The 23,634-nt window shown below is 41.0% G+C and overlaps 1 protein-coding gene across 1 annotated transcript in view; it reads right to left on the reverse strand.

Annotated features, from left to right (window-relative positions):
- LOC127433097 (extracellular matrix organizing protein FRAS1-like) overlaps window positions 1-23,634 on the reverse strand; it is a 197,196-nt gene that overhangs the window by 89,504 nt on the left and 84,058 nt on the right. Inside the window, exons 15-21 of the mRNA XM_051684764.1 lie at window positions 23,478-23,621; window positions 21,536-21,676; window positions 13,934-14,074; window positions 11,264-11,431; window positions 7,264-7,404; window positions 6,584-6,727; window positions 4,254-4,409 (exon numbers count right to left, since the gene is read on the reverse strand). Coding sequence (XP_051540724.1) covers window positions 4,254-4,409; window positions 6,584-6,727; window positions 7,264-7,404; window positions 11,264-11,431; window positions 13,934-14,074; window positions 21,536-21,676; window positions 23,478-23,621 — 1,035 coding nt within the window. The remainder of the gene's footprint in view (window positions 1-4,253; window positions 4,410-6,583; window positions 6,728-7,263; window positions 7,405-11,263; window positions 11,432-13,933; window positions 14,075-21,535; window positions 21,677-23,477; window positions 23,622-23,634) is intronic.

Below are 23,634 nucleotides of genomic sequence, written 5' to 3' on the forward strand. Positions count from 1 at the left end.
CCCTCAGATGTCACAGGTGCTGCTGCCAATCATTACTGAAAATAATGATGTCATCTAGATAGGCAGCGGCATAAGCAGTGTGCAGTCTGAGGATTCTGTCCATAAGCTGCTGAAACGTAGCCGGGGCCCCGAACAAACAGAATGGAAGGGTCACGAATTGGTGTAATCCGAATGGTGTGGAAAATTCTGTCTTTTCACAGGACATGGTAGTTAAGGGGATCTGCCAATATCCCTTCATCAAATCCAGTGTCGAATAAAAGCAAGCCGCGCCTAACCGATTGAGCAGTTCATCAATCTGAGGCATCGGGTATGCATCAAACTTAGACACCGCATTGACTTTTCTATAATCCACACAGAACCGGACCGAGCCATCGCTCTTGGGAACCAGAACCACCGGGCTGGCCCAGTCTCTGTGGGATTCTTCTATTACCCCCATAACTAGCATGGCCTTTAATTCTTCCCGTACAGCTTCTTTTTTGTGTTCGGGCAATCGGTAGGGATGACTGCGTACCACTACCCCTGGGGTCATTTCGATATGGTGCTCTATGAGATTCGTACGACCGGGGAGAGATGAGAACATGTCAGAGAACTCTCCTTGCAACCTGCCAACCTCCGTGACTTGGGATGATGAGAGGTGGTCTCCAAAAGTGAAAGGGGTGACCTGATCGTTGGCTTTTAAGTTCACCTCCAGCCAGAGCTCCTCCCTCCCTATCCTGTCACCAAAGTCATGGGAACCGCCTCTCTCCATGGTTTTAGGAGGTTGAGGTGGTCAATCTGATGTGCTCTGCCTCTATCCTGTTTGTTTCATCTCATAATCAATCTTGAAGGGCCCTTGCCACTTGTGGGGAGCAATTCAAGGACTTTATCTCCTGGTGTAAATTCCTATAGTCGAGTACCCCTATCAAACAGCTGGCTTTGATGTTCTTGAGCCTGGAGAAAATTCTCCTGTGTTAATTGATTACCAATTTTCCTGTAGGACATCGAGCATGCCACGCGGTCAACGCCCATACAGTAATTCAAATGGGGAGAACCACGAGGAGGCTTGGGGGACCTCTCGAACTGCAAATAATAGGGGCTCGAGCCACTTGTCCCAATTCCGAGCATCGTCGTGAATTAACTTATGAATCATATTCTTTAGGGTCTGATTAAATAGTTCGACCAAGCCATCCATTTAGGGGTGGTAAACGCTGGTACGAATTGATTTATCCCCAATAATTCGTACAGTTCGCGTAGTGTGTGTGACATAAACGTAGTGCCCTGATCAGTGGGGATTTCTTTCGGAATCCCCACTTGGGAGATAGATTCTGAAGAGTGCCTCCGCAACACTTTACGCTGAGATGTTTCTGCTTCCAGATATCGCATTGCATATTCCACCAGAACCAACACAAAGCGATGCCCTCATGCCGTCTGTTCTAATGGCCTGACAAGGTCCATACCAATTCTTTCGAAGGGGACATTAATCAATGGAAGGGGTCGCAATGGCACTCTTGGGGTGGCCAACGGATTCACCAGCTGACATTCATGGCATGCTGCACACCACCTGCGAACATCCCGCGAATGCCCAACCAATTGAAATGGGCCATTAGATGGTTCACTGTTTTTTCCTGTCCTAAGTGACCCGCCATCGGGTCATTAACATTTCCCGACAGCTCTTCGGTACTAACAATTGGATTGTATCCTCCTTTGTCTGAGTGTCCTGCGTCACTCGATACAATCGATCCTTGATAATCACAAAATACGGGTATGAGAGTGCAATGTCTGGCTGGAGGCGTTGACCATCAATCACTTTCACTTGGTCGAAAGCATACCTAAGGGTCTCGTCTCACGTCTGCTCCAGAGGGAAATCCTCTAAAGGCTGGGGAAGCTGAGACTTCCTTACGTCCTCCTGACATGGAGCAGACATAGACGGCCCTGGCACTGCCTCCCCAGCCAGCGAATAGCACATCACACAAGATACACTTTGTTGCAGGACCCATCCACACATATTCCCCTCAATAAAGTTGTAAATGCCAGCCAAGATTAGTGGATGGGAGAGGCGGGGACTAACCACAGCCTCAACACTATGCTTTGTCCCCAAAATTGAATAATGTCACTAAAGGGTAATTTTGAATATCCCCATGCACACACCTTACTTTCACCCTCCAGCCTGTATCCAGAGCCTCAGATTGAATGGAGGTTTGGTTACAACCTGAATCCACCGAGGCTTGGTATGTACCCCCCTTAATACTTACAGCTATCCGGTATGCTCCTGCTCGATTGGGGATGGCCTGTGATGCATCGGGATCTGGACCAATGTCTCCACCTCCATCACAGGGCATCGGTCCTGGAAGTGCCCAGGTTCCCCGCAGCTCCAGGAGACCGGCCCAGACTTCATGCCCACACCTGCGGTAGCAAATTCACCAACCTGTTGGGGAGAGCTATGACCAGCTATGCCGGTCAGTGGCAATAGACCCACTCTGCTGTCCATTTCAGTAGCCGGCTGATGAATTGTTCGAGTACCTCCTCGGCATCACGATCTTCAGCCAGCAGCCACCGTCGGCAGGTGTCACGGAGCTGTCGAAAGAATACAAACAGGTGGCCGAGCTCATGGAGGGTCAGCGAGCGGAAATGTTGGTGGTGTTGCTCTGGGCTTCGGCCGACCTGTTGCAGGATGACTTTCTTCAGGTCTTCGTAAACCAGGAGGTTGGATGCAGGAAGTTGTTGGGCTTCCCTGGACAACAGCGGCAGGAGGCGGGCCACCCACTGAGTGCTGGGCCAGTTCCATGCACCAGCCGTCCACTCAAAGAGCTTGAGGAATGCCTCCGTGTCATCCTGAGGTCCCATCTTCGCCAGTATGACATGCGCCATGGCCATAGGTGGGTCCGGGGTCATGGCTGAAGACCCCTCCTGGTGTAGCAAGCTCCGTAGCACCTGCCGGTCCTTCGCTTGAGCCTGGAAGAGCACCTGGAACTGCTGCTCTTGTTCCACACAGCTCAAGCAGAGCCTGCTTGGTGGATGCCAGCGAGGGTCTTGATTACTTCGGCCAGCAGCGAGGACTCCATGACGGCATTTCTTCCTCCTAATTCCCGGGTTACGGCACCACTGTGACAGATATCTTGCTCTCTTGTGAAGGAGGAAGCAAGGGCTGGATAAACTGTCCACATAAGTCTTTATTTTTAACACTTTTCAGCATAACACAAAAAGGTTTGCTTTTCAGCACAACAAATTAACGCACACATAAACACTGCTACGTGCATCTCTCTCTCCCCTCCGGAGGTCTGGACTGCCCTTATATCCCTCTCCAGCTCTCACTGCAACACAAAACAGCTGTAAGAGACCATTTCCTACAGGTGTCAGTCCTTACCGCTCTTCCTCTCCTGGCCTCACTCTCCACAGATGTTGCTCGGCCACACACCCATCTCCACAGACTAATTTATTGTACAATGACAATAATAATAAGGTGCATTATATACATACATTGGCTTTTCTCTGTCGATGTTTTAAACCCACGTTTGAAGCGTCCATCTCTATAAATAGCCTATCATGTTGCACAGCAAATTCCATGTGGAGTCAATGATTGTTTTTATTTAACCTCCAGAGAGCGCCGTTATATAGTTGAACCAAGGAGTTCAGACTGTAGAACCCTCCAGTGAGGGCCATAGAGAAATTAAACCAAAAATAACTCGGAAAATCTCAGAGTTTATTTTTTCCGATATCTGGTAGTTAAAAAACGCAACTATCGGCCCAGATTAATCAGTAAATATGATATATCGGTCGACCTCTACTGGAAATAAAGTGCCACACTGTTTTGATAGGACTTAGAGGAAAACAGCCAGATGATATTGAGAGATGTAATGAATTATCAAGTGTTGTTAGATGATGCCGATAATGATAATGATGTGATGATGAGCACGTGGGTATTGGTTAATTCGAAACATCTTAAACCTTATATCACTGCTAAATAAATACTTTTGTGTTTCATGGAAGAAGTGATATGGATTTGGAATGGAGGAGGAGTGAATGATGATAGAACTTGTATTTTTGGGTGAGTTAACCCATTAATTTAAACAAACCTTTGCTATAAATGGAATAAAAAATGAAATCAAATTAGTTACCTGACATGCTTTACTCAAAATGTTTATTTTTATAATACAATTGATTGTACTAAATCAATCCCAACTTTAATAAATTTTCTCCCCAGGTTAACACAACATACTTTATTTATTTTATTTTTTTTACTTTGGTTTCACATCTCTTTTTATTTTTACACTCACTTTTGCAGGCTCCATGCCACTGGTAGTGTCTGGGTGGGCACTGCGGTACACAGCAATCTCCAAGCAGTAACATCCTGGGAACCTTACACCACAAACACACCGTGCCAAAGCCAGTCTTCAGATCTGCCACACACCGCTGACATCCCTCCTCACACTCTGAAAGCCAAACAAATAGGCAGAGAGACAGAAAGAGCGCACAAATGATCAAAATATAATTCAAAAGAACTGTCATGGTCAATCAATATCATGATGACATTCCTAAAGGTGCAAAAGTAAACATTCTTTTCATCTGTACAGCCTCTCTCACTCCTTATCAGCTATGGGAGTAGACTACCTCCATTGCAATGCAGGCTACTGAGGGCGCAGATAATAAAGCGTTGCATAGTAACCAGTTTAAACTATCACTGGTTCATTTCTCAAGCCAAAAAAAAAAAAAAAAAGAAATGCAGGCTATAAGATATTATTTCATATTCTCTACATATTCTCTGCTTTATAAAAAAATATGAATATACACTGTTTATATCTATATCTATAAACAGCATACAGTATAGTCTACTGTATATAGATGTAACTGACCATAGACAATGACAAAACTGTATATTTTAACATGTTGACGTTAACAAGCCCTATTGACTCTTGCCTCTGAAAATGTCAGTCTATTCAGAAAGTCCACATATATTTTGAGATTTCAATGTATGTGAGTCTTCAATGTCAGAGAACTATTCCACCAGTACTTTAACAGTGGCCTGGAAGAATATAAAGTTAATTAACATAAACCCACCCAACCTGATCTATTTCAATATAATTCCCAAACTTCAATTAAGAGCTATTTATTGTTATATTAATCATACACGTCACTTAATAACAAAACAACATAAACAGTTTGAAGAAAGGTTTACATCAGATGTTCACATAGAGTGTCATTAAATGGTCAATATTTTCTATGGAGTGTTACATTTACATTTATTCATTTGGCAGACGCTTTTATCCAAAGTGATTTACAAAAAGAGGAAGAATATACATAAGCGATTCATCTTAAGGAGACAGTAGTATGAAAAGTGCTGCATTACAAAGTTTCAACTGCATCAGAAAAATGTGAAAAACTTCTGGTGAAAATGTGTTCTTATTAAATCATAAAATTGTTTCATAATGAAAAATGTGAATATTTGGCAGAGATATGAGATGTTCATCAGTAGCTATCTTTATTTACATCTACAGTATATTGCATGTCTGTGTGTTTCTCATGGAAACATTCTCAGTTGAGAATTGAAACCTATATTAGCCTGTTTTTTGTATAAGTCTGGCATCAATGGGGACTGAACCCACACTCTCTGTTCTGAGAACTGCTTTGAATCTTGACTCTTGATTAGATTTGATTAAATAAATATCATGAAATGATTCAAATTTACGGACACTGTAGCTTGCATAACTCTTATATCAGTGACGGAGGACAGATGAAAGCAGATGATTACAGAAGGGAGTTTACTTCACTTATAATTCATGCTGTCTGAGGATAGGACACCTGCAATCAAATACTGCCTTTTTTCTTGTTTGTAATTAGAAATGTAATTCTGATCTGTACAGTAGCCTATATTTGTTTCCCTTATTTATAGTGCAATTATCCGCCCAACTGATGAAGTGTTGGTATGTAATTATTTTGCTTTTTTTGTACTGCTTGAGAGAACTTTTTTATTTGGATTTATTTGTTGTTTTTATACAAGCCCGAACAGTACCTGATTTTATTTGTACATTTTACTTCAAACAATGAAAACATTTCTATTTAATGAGTTAGTGTTAACACAACAACATATGGTTACTCTTCAGCATTTAAATGTATTTAAATGTGCATTCTTTATAACTTTTCCTTTTACCTTTATATAATGTATATTGCAATCTGTTCTTTCTTTTTTTTTTAAATGCATTTAGATGATTGTGATTCACTGTTATCTTCTGGTGAAGATTAAATATTAAGATTCTTCATCACTTACTGATTCTTATCTTTGTTCCCTGATGTTTTGTGATTTTCACACAAAGCCTCCTCTTTTAGGCATAACAAACCCTTATGAGGCACAGAGAGGAACCTCAACCACATTTGACTAATATTCAAATAACTGAAAAAAAATGAAAACCAAAAGAAACCAACACACTCCCCATTTCCATGCTCTTGGCATTGACTTTACCACATTTTGAACACCAAATCTCCCCTCAAGGGCTATATTTGGCCATTTGAAACCTTAAACCCAAACAGGCACAGTGACTACAGATCAAAAGTGTCACTTGAAAGCATTATGACAATATTTTGGTGATGATCAGAGGAAGTTTTTGCTCACCACTGCAGTAGCCCAAAGCGTTCAGGTACTGGCCCTCAGGGCAGCTGGTTCGGCAGTATCCGTTATGGAGACTGGCATGGGCCGGACAGGCATGACAGTCAGCCTGAGAGGGGCCTGTGCACTCCTTACATGATGGATTACAGGCTGAAGTGAAAAGGGAAAAATGAGATATCTGACTTCATCAACTTAAATATTCACATTAATTAACATGTCCTTATATTAAAATATAAAATATATTTTAATATTTTGTTATTATTTTATATTTTAATATACCAGACAAAATTAAATAATAATAATAATATATACATATATAGTAAATAAAAATAAATATTTTGTGCCTTGTTTATATATTTATGCTTACATTTCATTATATTTGTATTTATTTATTTATTGGAACATTTCATAACATATTTAATTATTTCATGATATATTATTGAATATTATTGAATGAAGTAGCTAAAACTGAGTCTGTTTCTGCTTAGGAGCTTTGAATGCTGCAGATGGTACATTGTACAGAGAGTTTTAATGTTACAATCATACAAAGAAAAGAGAAAAGTTTAAATCTGTTTTAAAAACCAACCCTGGAACTCAAAAGTGCCTGTAGTTAAATAAGCACCCTTACATCTATATTTGCAATGTGGGAAAACAAAACAGTACAGAACAACTTAAAAAATACACACATTGGCAGGTGCTGTCCTGAGCATGAAAGCCATGGGGGCACTTATTGAGACACTGTCCTTGGTGAAGAACATTAGGCTGCACACAGGAAGTACAGTTCTGAAAACTTCCTCCTGTGCAGTCTGAACATGAGATGTGACACTCTGAAAAAAAAAAAAAAAAAAGAGGAAATATAGTTATGGTTTTAGGTGAGATAAAAAAAAATTATACTTGTGATTAGATAGAAGGATGGACAGACAGAAAGATGCAATTATACTCTTTCCACTCTGCATTCTTATGTGGCCACATCCTCTGTATTGGAAACAAGATACTATCTAAAATTAGCCTACTATTAGCAACAAACAATAAACACTTTGGACAAAGACGAGTCTCATACAGCAAATTCATTTTGGTACTTTGACACATCAGATATTACTGTTACAGACTTCTGAACACACTAAATCCCACAACCACAAAGAAAAAAATCATGGCACATTTCTCCTAATAATACTCTTGCATTAACAACCACATTATACTACTAACTATCACAAACAATAATGAGGATTACAGCTATCTTGTTTAGCTGCATAGACTAGTTACTTACAGAACACTCTTACCATTTTTTTTACTAGTATATCATCCCCAAAGTTGAGGAACATTCACTGGATTTGAAAGAAGGTTTACCAGACATGCCTCAAGCTGTATATACAGAAAGAATCCATTTCCTCTAAAAGAGCAGTCTGTCAATAGCTGAGCATTGTGGGCGCAGCTGAATGAAAGAAGTGGACTCAAACAAGAAAGACCGTCACAAGTGAGAAGTCTGGACTCGTCTATACTACTGCCAGATTAAAAGTGACACATTTGGTAGACACATACAGACAACACATAAAAACATCCATAATCACTGGAAAACTGACAAATATATACATACAGAGACCTCTGACAATCATCTTTATTTGGAGTAAACCCCTCAGGACACAGGTATCAACGCTGGGACATACACCCATCCTTCATAGTGGCCTAAGAGTCATCTCCTTGTCTTCAAATTATTTGTCTGCTTTGGCAAGTTTCATAGCCGATCAACATAAAGGGGCTTATCTATCTCCATAATAGAGTATATTCCCCCAAGAAGAACAGTAGGCATCCTAAATACTAACACAAAGTCAATCTGTATTCCATTGAGTGAATGGATGATAGGGCTAAGCTATCTTTTAATGCAATTCAGATGTAAAATAAACATGTCCAAAGGGTTCACATATTGATCAGTATTCTTTTAAATGACATTTTGGCCCATGGGGTGTGTTTTAAAATGAAGTCAGAGAAAAGAGAATGATGCATAAGATGTGGAGGTGATGATTTGCAATAATGGGCAAAATTCTTTAATGTACTCTTAATCGATTTATAAAGACACACTATGGTTTAAGAGTCTGGGACAGGAAACTGTTGAAATTGTGTTTGAAAGTTACTTTAAAAAGGCTGTTAAACTTAATTTAAAAACTGCTTAATTTAAAAACTGTTTATAAAGATGTTCATTAATGAATTGCTACTCTTTAAGAATCAAAGTTTTATTTATCTATTTGAATGCACTATGTTAACTAATGGTCTGTTAAGCATTATGTCATACTGATATGTCTGATATGTAGTAAATGCATAATGTTTCGTAAAATAACAATGAACAATACATTTAACAGCATTTATCAATCTTGTTTAATATTAATTTATAAATATACAATTGTTCATTGTTAATGTTATTTCATAATGCATTAACTAATGTTAACATACAGTATACAAATTTTAATGTTTGAAATCTATTAGCATATATTTAACCAAGGTTATTAAGTGCTGTAATAAGTGTTGTTCATTGATGGTTTAGGTTAACTTTGGAAATGATAATGAATGCAACCTTTTTGTTACCCAGAAAAGCAATTATTAAGGGTGAAAAAACATTTAACTTTGCTTTTGTTTTTGGATCAGACTTTACAGTAGCATTCCAGTGTAATTATTTATAGCTATCATCATCCTATGGAGTCACTCAGACTACCACACAACCACACACACACACACACAATAGACTGACTTTAGCATGGAAGGATTTACACATTGGAATTTCCTTGGCATGATATCTGATCCATCAGAACATGCGCACACACACACACACACACACACACACACACACACACACACACACACATGCACTCCAGACAAGTAGTCCTGAGGAAGCTCAACATTTGTCTGAGCATGCTGGCTCAACACAAAGGACTTAGTTGAAGAAAGAGGCACATGTCATTATTATAGCAGTGAGCTTCATGACAGTAGATCCAGTGAAAAGATGCCCCGCTGGCCACTTTCTCACAACCTTCAGAGACAAGACAGCAAGGAATTTCTAAATGTTATTAAATTGAATAGCAATTTTAGAAAAAAAATTTCTGCTCATCTTTGGTTAATTAAAATCCACAACATGTCATAGATATCTGCTTTTAAAACTTTAGTTTTATGTAGAGTATGTGGCATCTGGTAACCCATAATTGTTACCTGAAGGAGCATTTTCTACCTGGTCTTCCTCAAAAATGTGTTTTGTTGCTTTAACTTAATGTATTCAGGTTGATTCTGTGATGTTAATACATATTTTTTTACTGATATAAAACCAGTTCATTTAGATGTTACCACATGAAGCACATTGTTTAAGGTTAACATTTGTTCAGTGTATGAAATGAATGAATGTGAATGAATGTTACATTTATATAACGATTTTATGACTCTACACTCAAAATGCTTTACACGGTGAACAGGGGACTCTCCTCAACCACCAACAGTGTACAGCATCCACCTGGATGATGCGACGGCAGTCATAGTGCGCCAGTACGCTCACCACACACCAGCTATTGGTGGAGAGGAGAGTTATAGAGCCAATTAATGGATGGGGATTATTAGAAGGCCATGATTGAGAAGAGCCAATGGGGGGAATTTGGCCAGGACACTGAGGTTACACCCCTACTCTTTACAAGAGGTGCCCTGGGATTTTTTAATGACCACAGAGAGTCAGGACCTCAGTATAACGTCTCATCTGAAAGACAGTGCCTTTTTACAGTATAGTGTCCCCGTCACTATACTGGGGCATTTGGACCCAAACAGACCACAGGGTTAGCACCCCCTGCTGGCCCCCCTAATACCTCTTCCAGTGTAGACTAGACCAGTGTGAATGTTGGTTTACAAAAAAAAAAAAAAAAAAAAAGACCGGTCTACAGTAGATTTGCCATCAGCCATCATTGGCCATTGGTCATACAGTGAAAATATTTATTGGCTACTGTATTAGCCAGAATTGCTATATCGGTATTGTAAAAAATGGTGAAAACTGTAAAAAGTGGACATACGCAATTGTGACCTTAAGGAACTATTTCTACCTGATATAACCCCTACAATAACTTTCATTATAATATGATTCAATCATATTATATAATATTTTTGATTATATATTATTTAAAACTAGTTACTTTATCTGTTAGGTTACCTGACATTTTTACAGTGTAACAATTTCTGTTTCCATTGTGCTCTATAGAAAGCATGTAGCTTACTGTATATTGTAATCAGTAGATGTCTTACTGTGTTTGTGGTAATATATCATGGTTCACACTGCCACTCCTTTTAAAAGAACAGCTTACTCTTTAAATTTGTAAAGAAAATGCCATTGTTAATCCTTTCTGGGGGGGATTTGGTCAGGATTTTAATTTTTAATGAACACTATTTCCACAGGGTATTTCACATCATGCACAACCCCTATTGTATTTGGAGTGAACTGCAGAAGCATCTTTGAATGTTTGTCACTCATCAAGGATGAATACATTTGGAATAGCTAGTGCAAACAATCTGCAGTGTGTCTTTCAACAGGACAGCATGCAGATTCTTTTTCCAGACTTTATCTTGCCATATTATCATTCATAATCAGGGAGCTACTGAGAATCTCCAAAGTGCATGTGTGTGATCTCATATTCAGAGAAAAATGAGTTTGTCTTCTTGTATGCTCACCTCTGCAAGTGTGATCTGTGTCAAGGTGATGCTGTGGCCTGCAAGCAGACATACAGGACCCGTGAGAGACATGTCCACTCTGAGGCTGCAGAACTTCTTCCTGTTTGACACACCGCAGGCAGTCTGAGGAATCAGGACCCACACAAGCCCTGCAGGATGCATGACACCCTGCACAGAGAAAGGAAAAATGCTGAGAAAAGATGAAAAAAGAGAGAGTGCAAATGCACGTACAAACAAAAAGGGAGGAATGCCCCTTTGACATCTATTGTTCTTAAATTCCGTTAATTATAATTTTATAGACTAACCCTAATCCTATAACTTTGGCCTTTACATACATTTTTAAAATAAGATATGAGGACGATCCCATAATGTACATTTTTCAGGTTTCATACACACAAACGTTTACCATCCATCTTCGACCACTTATCCAGGACCGGGTCGCAGTGGTAGCAGACTAAGCAAAGTAGCCCATACATCATTTTCCCCGGCCACATCCTCCAGCTCATCCTGGGGGTCCTGAGGTGTTCCCAGGCCAGCCGAGAGATAAAATCCCTCCAGTGTGTTCTGGGTCTTCCCCTGGGCCTCCTCCCAGTTGGACATGCCCGAAACACCTCCACAGGAAGGCGTCCAGGTGGCATCATAATCAGATGCCCGAACAACCTCAACTGGCTCCTTTCAACACGGAGGAGCAGCGCTTCTACTCCAAGCCCCTCTCAGATGTCAGAGCTTCGCACCCTATCCCTTAGGGTGAGCCCTGACACCCTACGAAGAAAGCTCATTTCGGCCACTTGTATTCGCGATCTTATTCTTTCGGTCACTACCCAAAGCTCACGACCATAGGTGAGGTTTGGAACATACACCGACTGGTAAATTGAGAGCTTTGCCTTCAGGCTCAGCTCCTTCTTCACCACCACGGTCCGGTACAGCGGCTGCATTATTACAGACGCTGCACCGATCTGCCTGTCGATCTCACACTCCAACTTTCCCTCACTCGTGAAAAAGACCCTGAGATACTTGAACTACTCCACTTGGGGCAGCTGCTCTCTCCCTACCTGAAGAGATCAATCTACCCTTTTCAGGCAGAGAACCATGGCCTCAGATTTGGAGGTGCTGACCCTCATCCCAACCCTCAGCTACACACTCAGCCACAAACCTCCCAAGTGTGCGCAGGAGGTCACAGTATGATGATGCCAACATAACCACATCATCTGCAAATAGCAGGGATGCAATCCTGAGGCCCCAAAACTAGACACAATCCACACCTTGGCTGCGCCTTGAGATCCTATCCATGAATATCACAAACATGGTCTATGACAAGGGACAGCCCTGTCGGAGTCCAAAGGCCACTGTGAACAAACTTGACTTAAGGCTGAGGATGCGGACACAGCTCTCGAAACGGTTATACAGGGACCGAATGGCACACACTAGCAGCCTCGGTACCCCACAGGACATCCAGGGGAACACGGTCGTATGCCTTCTTCAAGTCCACAAAACACATCTAAACTGGATGAGCAGTAAGGTCCCCCCCAGGACCCGCACTAAGGTATAGAGCTGATCCACTGTTCCATGACCGGGACGGAATCAGCATTGTTCCTCCTCAATCAGAGGTTCGAAAATGGCCGGAATCTCCTCTCCAGCACCCTGGCATAAGCTTTCCCAGGTGGGCTGAGAAGTGTGGTCCCTCGGTAGTTGAAAGACACACTCCGGTCCCCCTTTATAAAAATGGGAACCATCACACCTGTCTGCCAATCCCTAGGTACCACCTCAGATCCACGCAATGCTGAAAAGGCATGTCAGCCATAAAAGCCCAACAACATCCAGGGTCTTCAGCATCTCAGGGCAAATCTCATCCACATGTTTACTTGGATATCTAATTAAGGTGATACCAAAGACTTCTACTGTTTTTAAATGTAAAACCAAGTATAATTAGCCAAGAATTGACTAACCCTAACTCACACTGGAACCTTACCCCTAATATATATATATATATATACAGTATATATATATATATATATATATATATATATATATATATATATATATATATATATACATATATATAAATTATTTTTTTGCATTTGTTTTAATTAAAAATATATTATTTATTTTATTTATAAATAATTTTTTTCAAATGATGATGCTTGCAAAGGCAGGTTTTGTCAGATTTAAGACAATTCTGTGGACAATTTTGGGAACAATTCTAGTCTAGAACACATACACACTCCTATGAACAAAGAGTGTGACTCTACACACATCAACTCCAGAGTAGGTTATCTGTATTCGGGACACACACACACTCCTGCAATGCAGTGCTGATTGATGTACTGGGGCAGTGAACGGCTACAGGTAAAAGATAACCCCTACAGAACAAAAGCCACTCACCCTTTGTGTGTGTTTTTTTTCTTTATATACAGTGACTTTTTAATGGACCTGTTTTTTTTTTTTTTTTTTTTAGTAATAACCCAGATGGTAAATATGTGATTATTATCTGCTCATAAGAACACTGATACTGTGACAATTTAGGCTCCGCCGTCTCTCATTTCACTGATGAAATCAATAATGTTTTGGACAGCACATCTATGATCTATCCTCAACTATCATGACCCAGTTTCCACAACATCATGATGTAATGGTGGGAAGAATATGACAGCTGTATAAATGCAGTCGTACTATGACACTGTCCATTCCTGGAGAACAACCCCTCTCCACAGGACTCCATACACTGGCCCTGGTTCAGGATGAGAGATCTTGAGCAGGTGGTGCACTGAGACACAGAGGGTCCTGAGCAGGATGCACATGAACTGTGGCAGGCTGGAGGAAAACACAAGAGTCACAGGTCAGGAGAAGGATTTAGTAACATCTACAAGAAGATGAAAACTCACCCTCATTTTGTTACAAACCCGTGTGACTTTCTTTCTTCCGTGGAACAACTGAGTAGATATTAGGCAGAACGATAGCCTCAGGATTAATTTTATATGGAAAAAAATGCAAGATGCAAGTGAATGAAAGTGAATAGTGACTGAAAGAAACATACTGCCTAACATCTCCTTTTGTGTTCCACAGAAGAAAGTCATATGGGTTCGGAACAACATTAGGATTAGTAAATGATTACAGAACTACCCCTTTAATTACCTGTTAAATAAACGGTCACAACCACAATATACATGTATGCACTTTCTTGTGAACTGCTAAGCCAAAAATAATTCAAAAATATCCATTAATATTTTTGCCCACTGTATTAAGCCCCTGCTCACTGGTTTCTGTATTTTCCTGTGTGAGGCTGCCAATCAGATGTGGGCGGAGACTCTAACCTGCTACACCTGAAGTCCTGCTTATTTAAAGAGGTGCTGGCTGTACTTCATGGGCTGCTGCTTCCCCAGGAAACCTGCCCCTGTGTTTGTTTTATGTTTGTGATGATTGTGCATTTTAGTTTCTTTTCTTTTTTCTTTAAAATGATTGTGAGTTTAACCTTTGTTTAGTTACAGTAGTTTACTTGATAAGAGTAGGTAAGAAAGTGGACCCAGAATATTTGTTTCTGTGTTTGTCTTGTTTTTCGGGAGTTAGAAAGATTTCTTAACTCTTAGTTATTTGACAGTTTAATTTAGTCAGCTCACCTGTCCTTGTTTTGTTTAGCATGTTTTTTATTTCCTGTTTTTTCAACTTTTGATGGCTTATATTGTTGGTCCCAAACTTGGGTCTCAAAACCCACCAAAAATATTAATGTAAACGGAGCGAAGAGCAGTTGAAATGCTCTGTACGCCACAGGGTTAGGCTTGACAGGGTATTAATCTATGTTTTTTAAATTGCACTCATTGTTCATCAAATAATATGACAGTGTTGTAGTGTCACATGAAAAAAATCTACGATTTTGAAAAAGTCAATATTTTGAGAATAGTCAATTACGAGAATAAAGGCGTACGATTTTGAGAATAAAATGTTAATATTTTAAGAATAAGTCATAAGGAAAGTAACATGAAAGTGATGTGGTGGACAACAACAAAGTGGAGTGTCTGGGTCTTTGGATACAGTAAATACCACTGAACTGAATTTGTGGGAAGTTTTTGTAAGGTAGGTGCGACTATGCTTACACAAGTGAAGCGAAAAATAATTTGAATTGCTGTAAATTATATGTAGGTCCATTTCAAGATGTTCTATGTGGTACCATCCCCTCAATTATAGCATTGTTTTGAAAAAAGACTAATCACCCACGCCGAGCAGGACTGCGCGAATGTCTGTGTGGTTCTTTCTCCTGAATGAATTAAATTTCCTACATAACTGTTATAGTGTCCGGATACCAATAATAACTCTGTGCTGATGTGCCAAAAGACCAATTTCTGTACTGCTAAATCATATACCAAAGTATGATTTGACTAAATCCAGCACATCCATTTCTTGCATTAATGAAGCTGCTGGCTCGGAGTCCATTCTATCATTGTGATAATGATGCGCTGTTTAATATAGTGATTTATTTTTTCTTGAAATATTTCTACTTTATTCTCACAATATACTACATTATTCTCATAATTGTATGACTTTATTCTCGTAATTTTTACTTTATTCTCAAAATATTTTGATTTTAATCTCATAATGCTACAACTTTATTCTTGAAACTTTGACTTTATTCTCACAAAAGGCATGTTATTGTTACACCTGCAGTGTCTGCTATCTTTCCAGAATGCCGCCAGAGGTCTCCATCTCTGGAATTCTAGCTTTCCCCTCACAAACTACACTTCCCATAATCCCCTGCTCAGACTGATTACTCACTCACCTGTTTCATATTATCCCAGACTATTTAAGTTCTCTGTTTACCTGCATTCAGTGCAAAGTCTGGTTCTGCCTAGTCTGCAATTCTGAGTGTTATTACCATTCCTGTTCTTCCTGTGTTTTTGACTCTTGCCTGCTTGTGGATTTTTGGACCTTTTGCCTGTTTATTGGATTACCCCACTGTCTCTTGGATTTACTTGGTTTGCATTTCTTGGATTGTCTCCTTGCCTGTTTTGTCATTGATCCTTTTATTTGCTACTTTGTTGTACTGTTCATACGTTTATTAAACTGCACATGGATCTTAACACAACTACCCCGGCGTCCTCGTGACAAGTCTTTGCCTAACTTGGATCCAGCAGCCTTCCAACAGTTATGTGAGCTTGTTGCAGCACAAGCAGAAATGCTTACCAGTCACCATCAGCGGCTGTGCAAGCTCGCCTATCACGGGAGAACTCGTTAAATCTGCGCAGCCAAAACCGCAGTTATCTCCAATGAGAGTTTCCACAAGCAACTCAGCCAGCAGCACAATGCATTCTACAGCTGCTGTTAATCCTCAACCCTCAATTCCTGAAGTTTGACAGATCAACTGGTAAGTGAGGATTTCTCTTGCAGTGTGAGCGCTCTCAACTACCTCAAATGTATCCCAATGATGAAGCTCGTGTTTCCTTTATCGTATCACTGCTGTCAGGAAAAGTGCTAGACTGGGCTACTGCGGTATCGAGTCGTGAGAACTATTATAACACTGTCATTTCATAGCTTGTTTACGGGAGGTTTTTGAACACTCTGAGGGAGGTAAGGACTCGGGAGAACTTGTGTTTAAAGCAAGGGAAGATGTCTGCTGCTGAATTCTCCTTATCCTTTTGCATGCTAGTAGCACAAACGGTGTGGGTGGAGGACACTTTGAAACTACGGGATTAAATCCTGATCTTCAAGCTGAACTAGCATGTTGTGATGAGGGGAGATCATTTGATTTCAAATTAGCCACTTGTCTGGATAACCTGATTATAACCCGTCATTTAGACAGGTTCTCTAAAGACGCTTCACTCTGACATTGCTGCAACCAGTTATCACGAGCCCATGCAAGTGGGTCTTCTCTCTCTACTGAAGAACGAAGACATAATCTATGGGAGAGATTGTGTATCTACTGCGGACAGTGGGGACATTTAATGGCTGCCTGCCCTACTCATCCCCCTAGGAAGGGGGACACAGCGGTGAGTTTGGAACTTTCAAACCTAATTCTAATCGAGTAGTTTGAAGTTTCAGTTACTTTATGTTCTAGATAATGAACATGTATCTGCCATTTTAGATTCAGGGGCTGCAGGTAACTTTTATTGACCTGGGTCTCACAATGAATCTAAACCTGTCTTTTCCTTATGTCCCTCCTTTGCATGTATCAGCACTAGACGGATGACCTCTGGGGTCTGGCAAGATTCAACAAGTCATCAGTCTTCAAGTAGGACTTCATTATGAGGAGATTCAATTTCTAGTCACTCATTCTAAGAACCCGATTGTTGTTGGCCTGCCATGGCGAGACTTCACAACCCTGAGATATCATTGAGAGATGGACAAATCACTCGGAGTGCTTCCTGTTCCCAGTCTTGCCTCAACCTTCCTGAAACTATCTCTTCCTCCTGTAAGCAAACTATGCTTGCTGAGAAGATGTCAATTCTGCCACATTATTTGGATCTCCAGGAGGCATTCAGCAAATCAAAGGCTATGCAACTTCCTCAATGTTCCTGTGACTGTGCCATTGACCTTCTGCCGGGCACCTCTCCATGCAGATGAATATACCCTTTTTCAGAACCTGAAACTAAAGCTATGGAGGAGTACATATTGGAGTCCCTAGAGTGTTCATTCGACCATCCGCTTCTGCTGGTTTCTTCATAGGAAAGAAGGATGGGGGTCTTCCATGCACTGACTACCGATGCCTGAACACCGTCACCAAGTATCGCTATCCCTCTGGTACCAGCAGCATTAGAGCAGTTACGATGCGCCAAGATCTTCAACAAACTGGATCTTCGTAACGTCTAGAGCTTAATCCGCATTCGGGAGGGGGCTGAATGGAAGACTGCTCTTTCTACACACACTGGCCACTACGAATACCAGGTGATGCCTTTTCAGACTTTCCAACAGTCCATCTGTCTTTCAAGCCTATGTAAGTGACATTTTTCGTGATCTTATTGGCAAATGGGTCATTGATATTCTGATACTCTTCTTCCCTTGATGAACTTGTTCAACACGTCAGAGTGGTGCTCGACCACCTTGTTCAACACCAAGATGGAGAAATGTGAGGTTTCACAAATCAACCATCTCTTTCCTGTGGTATGTCATCTCCCCAGAGGGAGTCACCATTGACTCCTAAGGTGCAAGCAGTGCTGAAGTGGCCACTACCTGTGTCTGTCATAGAACTACAGCACTTCCTTTGTTTTGAGAATTTCTACCGTTTCAGATCTGTTGCTGCTCCACTCTTTGCTCTGGAAAAGCTCTGAAACTGATCTGGACACCTGCTTGTCAAGCCTTCAATGATCTTAAACTATGCTTTATGACTGCACCCATTCTCCATCCAGATCCCACTCGACCCTTTGTACTGGAAGTGGACACCTCTGATTCAGGAGTGGGTGCAGTGCCCTCTCAACGACAAGGATCTACCGCCAAATTCCATCCCTGTGTCTTCTACTCACGCAAGTTGTTAGCTGCTTAGAGAAATTATGTGGGCAACTGAACTTTTGGCCATGAAAGTGGCTTTTGAGGAGTGGAGGCACTGGTTAGAGGGAGCTCGTCATCCTGTCCTGGTTATCGCTGATCATTGCAACCTGAAATGCATTCAGTCTGCTGAGCGACTAAATCCCCATCAAGGTCTTTTTTTTTTTTTTTTTCTCCAGATTTGATTTCACCGTTACCTTTCGATGCGGCTCCAAGAACACCAAAGCAGATGCCCTGTCCCGCACTTATGGGTCTACTAACCGCAACAACCCTGTGATAATCTCACCAACCCTCATTGTCGCTACTGTACAATGGGACATTATGGCTGAATTCACCCAAGCTCAGAATCAAGAACCCAGTCCCACTTGCTGCCCTCCTGATGTCTTTTGTTCCCAGATCCTTGCACAACAGTTCTTCAGTGGATTCGTGGCTCTGCCTGCTCCGGGCATCCAGGCGCACAAGCTATTTGCAAGTTAGTGCAAAGCCGGTTTTGGTGGGAGAACCTAGCGACAGAGGTTGCTGACTGTTAAAAAATTTGCAATGTTTGTGCCACCTCTAAATCTGTTCAACAGCTTCTGTCTGGTCTCCTTCGGCCCCTGCCTGCCCCTCGTCATCCTTGGTCTCATATCGCAGTGGATTTTGTCACGGATTTACCCAACTCCCAGGGTTTCACTACCATCTTAACTGTGGTGGATTGTTTTACTAGGGCCTGTAGATTCATCCCTCTGCCCAAGCTCCCCTTGTCTATGGAATGTGCTGAGAAACTGTTCCAGTATGTCTTCCACTTCTATGGCCTACCAGAAGACATTGTCTCTGACTGTGGTCCTAAATTCACCTCCCGAGTCTGGTCTCTATTAAAATGACTCCAATGTCAATGTGAGTCTAACCTCTGGATATCACCCTCAATCTAATGGACAAGCTGAATGCCTTAATCAGGACCTAAGTAAATTCCTCCGCATACTGTCAAACGAATTGGCACGACTGGAGCCACTTCCTTCCCTGGGCCGAATATGCTCAATTCAAAAGAATATGCCTGTTCAAACCAGCCACGTCCACTTACAACATGCTATTCAACAGAGGGAGCAGGCCAATCTCCATCGGTGGCCTGGCCCCAAATATGCTCCAGGGCAGTGGGTTTGGCTGTCAACCCAAGATCTTCGTCTTCAGCTCCCGTGCAAGAAATTAAGTCCCAGGTATGTTGGTCCTTAAATCATTCATCAACTCTATCCCATGTCCTTCAAGCTACAACTTGCTGCTAATTACCATGTTTTCCCCCACCTTTCATGTCTCCTTACTCAAACCCGTGGCGCCTCTGAGAGAGGAGGGCTTCAAGAATCCCAGAGACCCCTTCCATGCCTCATTGATTGAGAGGAGGCCTTTCGGGTACACGAGCTCCTTGACTAGACGCTGGGGTCGGACTCCAATACTTGGTTGACTGGGAGGGCTACAGCCCTGAGGAGCATTCCTGGACTAACTCTGAGGACATTCTGGACCTTGCTCATCTCTGAATTCCACAATTTCCCTAATCGTCCCGCTCCCAGAGGTTGTGGTAGACCCCGACACAGACAACCTCCTCGCATCAGGAGCCGCTCGGGGGGGGCTCTGTTACACCTGCAGCATCTGCCATCTCTCCAGAATGCCGCCAGAGGTCACCATCTCTGGAATTCCAGCTTTCCCCTCCTGAACTACATTTCCCATAATCCCCCACTCAGACTGATTACTCACTCACCTGTTTCATATCCCAGACTATTTTAGTTCTGTTTACCTGCATTCAGTGCGAAGTCTTGTTCTGCCTAGTCTGCAATTCTGAGTGTTATTACCATTCCTGTTCTGCCTGCATGTGAGGTTTTTGGACCTTTTTTGCCTGTTTATTGGATTACCCTTCTGTCTCTTGGATTTATTGGTTTGCATTTCTTGGACCGTATCCTGTGTACTGGACCCTTGCCTGTTTTGTCGTTTATCCTTTTATTTGCTGCTTTGTACTGTTCATGTTTATTAAATTGCACATGGATCTTAACACAACTGCCCCGGTGTCCTCTCTATAGTTATGAGATTTATTCTCAATATTACTTTTTTTTTTTTTTTTTTTAACCCTAAAACACCATTGTAAAGTCCGCTCATGAGAATTTTCTAATGTAGTGAATATGGTTAAGTAATTTTAAGGGAGTGACTCTCTTTTTTGGGGGGGTGTATATTACACCCTACTGGTCAAGTTTTGACATTTTTTTTTTTTCTTCCCACATTTAAAGTAATCAACTATGGAATAACATAAATGGAACTATGGGAATTATGCTGTGACTAAACAAAATCCAAAATCAAAACTGTTTTAGCATCTTCAAAGTAGTCACCCTTTTGCCTAGATTTTGCAGAAATGTACTCTTGACATTCTCAACCAACTTCTTGAGGTATCACCCTGGGATGCTTTTTAAAAAGTATTGAAGGAGTTCCCATCTATGTTGGGCACTTATTGGCTGCTTTTATTTGGTCAAGTCATCAATTTCAAAGACATTAGTTTTATAATGAAATATGGTGGCACAATTATATTTGTCTACGAAACTAATTTCAAACATTTAAGCATATACCTTCAGCTCAAGATTAAGATCATGAGAAACATTTCAGTCAAGTGTTTCAAAACTTGCGTAAGTTTCCAGAGAAGCAATGCGGTTTTTGGTTTCCAGATTCTAGGGTGAGCACAGGTAAATTGGGCCACTTTTTGCCATTGATCTTAATGACAAGTGTCCAAGTTTAACAATATTCACATGGATGTGTTGCACAAAATATAAAAACAGCAACATAACTTTTTACCTTGGCAACGGCCATGGTTGTCCTTGTAATGTTGTGGTGGACATTGTGGTATACATTTGCCATGATGCAGAGCATGTTCAGGGGGGCAGCTCATGCAGCTGGGGTTGTCAGATTGACAAGTTGCACAGGAAGGGTCACAAGCTGCAAAAGGATATTGTATAATAAAAATGCATATTAAAAACATCATCATATATATGACTGTGTGTGTGTGTGTGTGTATATATACACCAATTAGCCACAACATTAAAACCACCTGCCTAATATTGTGTAGGTCCCCTTTCGTGCTGCCAAAACGGCGCCAACCTGCATCTCGGAATAGCATTCTGAGATGCTATTCTTCTCACCACAATTGTTCAGAGTGGTTTGTCAGTTCGAACCAGTCTGGCCATTCTCTGTTAACCTCTCTCATCAACAAGGTATTTCTGTCCACAGAACTGCCGCTCACTGGATGTTTTTTGTTCTTGGCACTATTCTGAGTAAATTCTAAAGACTGTTGTGCGTGAAAATCCCAGGAGATTAGTAGTTACGGAAATACTCAAACTAGCCCTTCTGGCACCAACAAACATGCCATGGTCCAAATCACTGAGATCACATTTTTCCCAATTCTGATGGTTGATGTGAACATTAACTGAAGCTCCTGACCCATATCTGCATTATTATATGCACTGCACAGCTGCCACACAATTGGCTGATTAGATAATCACACGGATGATTGTTGGTGCCAGGCAGGCTGGTATGAGTATTTCTGTAACTGCTGATCTCCTGGGATTTTCACACACAACAGTCTATAGAATTTACTCTGAATGGTACTAAAAACATCCAGTGAGCGGCAGTTCTGTGGACAGAAATGCCTTGTTGATGAGAGAGGTCAACAGAGAATGGCAAGACTGGTTCGAACTGACAAAGTCTAAGGTAACTCACAGCTCTGTACAATTGTGGTGAGAAGAATAGCATCTTAGAATGCTATTCTGAGATGCAGGTTGGTGCTCTTTTGGCGGCACAAGGGGGACCTACACAAAATTAGGCAGATGGTTTTAATGTTGTGGCTGATCGGTGTGTATATATATATATATATATATAGAGAGAGAGAGAGAGATATAACTTAAAGCTGGCACAACTTTAAAAAACACTTCATAAGACTAAAATATCTAAAACACCGTGACACAAACAAAATGAGCAATAATCATTCAAATGGAGCAAACAAATTAATGAAGAAATGTCAATGCTGCTCAAACCACAAGCTATTTTTACCCATTGTTAGCAAATCCAAAGAAGCTAAGATAAGCACAACAACTGTCAACACAATTCTCTCTTATGCTAAATAGACAAGCCATCTCTGAGGTAGCTTTAAGTTCCCCCACTGCAAAAAATAAATTTACAATGTCATTCTGCATTTGCTGGAATGCTGTCAGGTTGAGTCGTTTCTAGGTGATGTGTATAGCATGCTTTTGTTTCTACTCAGCAAGATATAGTCAATACAACTGTGATAATAAGGCATGGTATAATGACTTTAAAATGCAATGAAAAACTGAGTTGTAATAATACAATACAATTTTGTAATTTACAACACAATTTTGATCTTTAAATAAAATAAGCCCATACAAAATCAAAAATGGCAAAGGGCAACGCACTTGTTCGCAACATACAGTATATGACCTGTTGGCTCTTCCCATATATTGAATAATATTTTATGTTGAAACAAATATGAGAAAGTGAAGCTGATAAAAGAAACTCAATTTGCAAATGTAGCCCTTCAGCTCAAGTCCTGCTAGGGCTCAAGTTCTCATCATTTAATTGAGAAAAAGCACCATAGTTTGATTATAAAGCCTTTTAACCAGGCTCAGAACCATTTAAAATTTAATTCCTGATAAAATTAATGACCAACACAAAATCAAATCCACAAAGAGCAACTAAACTTAGAATTTTGCCCATCATACTGTACCATAACAACTGCCTTGACTAGCATAGAAACCAGGGCCACAGTCTGTCACACAGAAACCATCCTTCAGTAAGTTGGAGGGCTCGGAGCATGTCAAACAATCCTGAGGCCCTGCCCCCTGGCATGAAGAACAGGAGTCATGGCAACCTAAACAGGAAGA

Source organism: Myxocyprinus asiaticus, chromosome 4, assembly GCF_019703515.2.
Source record: "Myxocyprinus asiaticus isolate MX2 ecotype Aquarium Trade chromosome 4, UBuf_Myxa_2, whole genome shotgun sequence".
Taxonomy (NCBI): Eukaryota; Metazoa; Chordata; class Actinopteri; order Cypriniformes; family Catostomidae; genus Myxocyprinus; species Myxocyprinus asiaticus.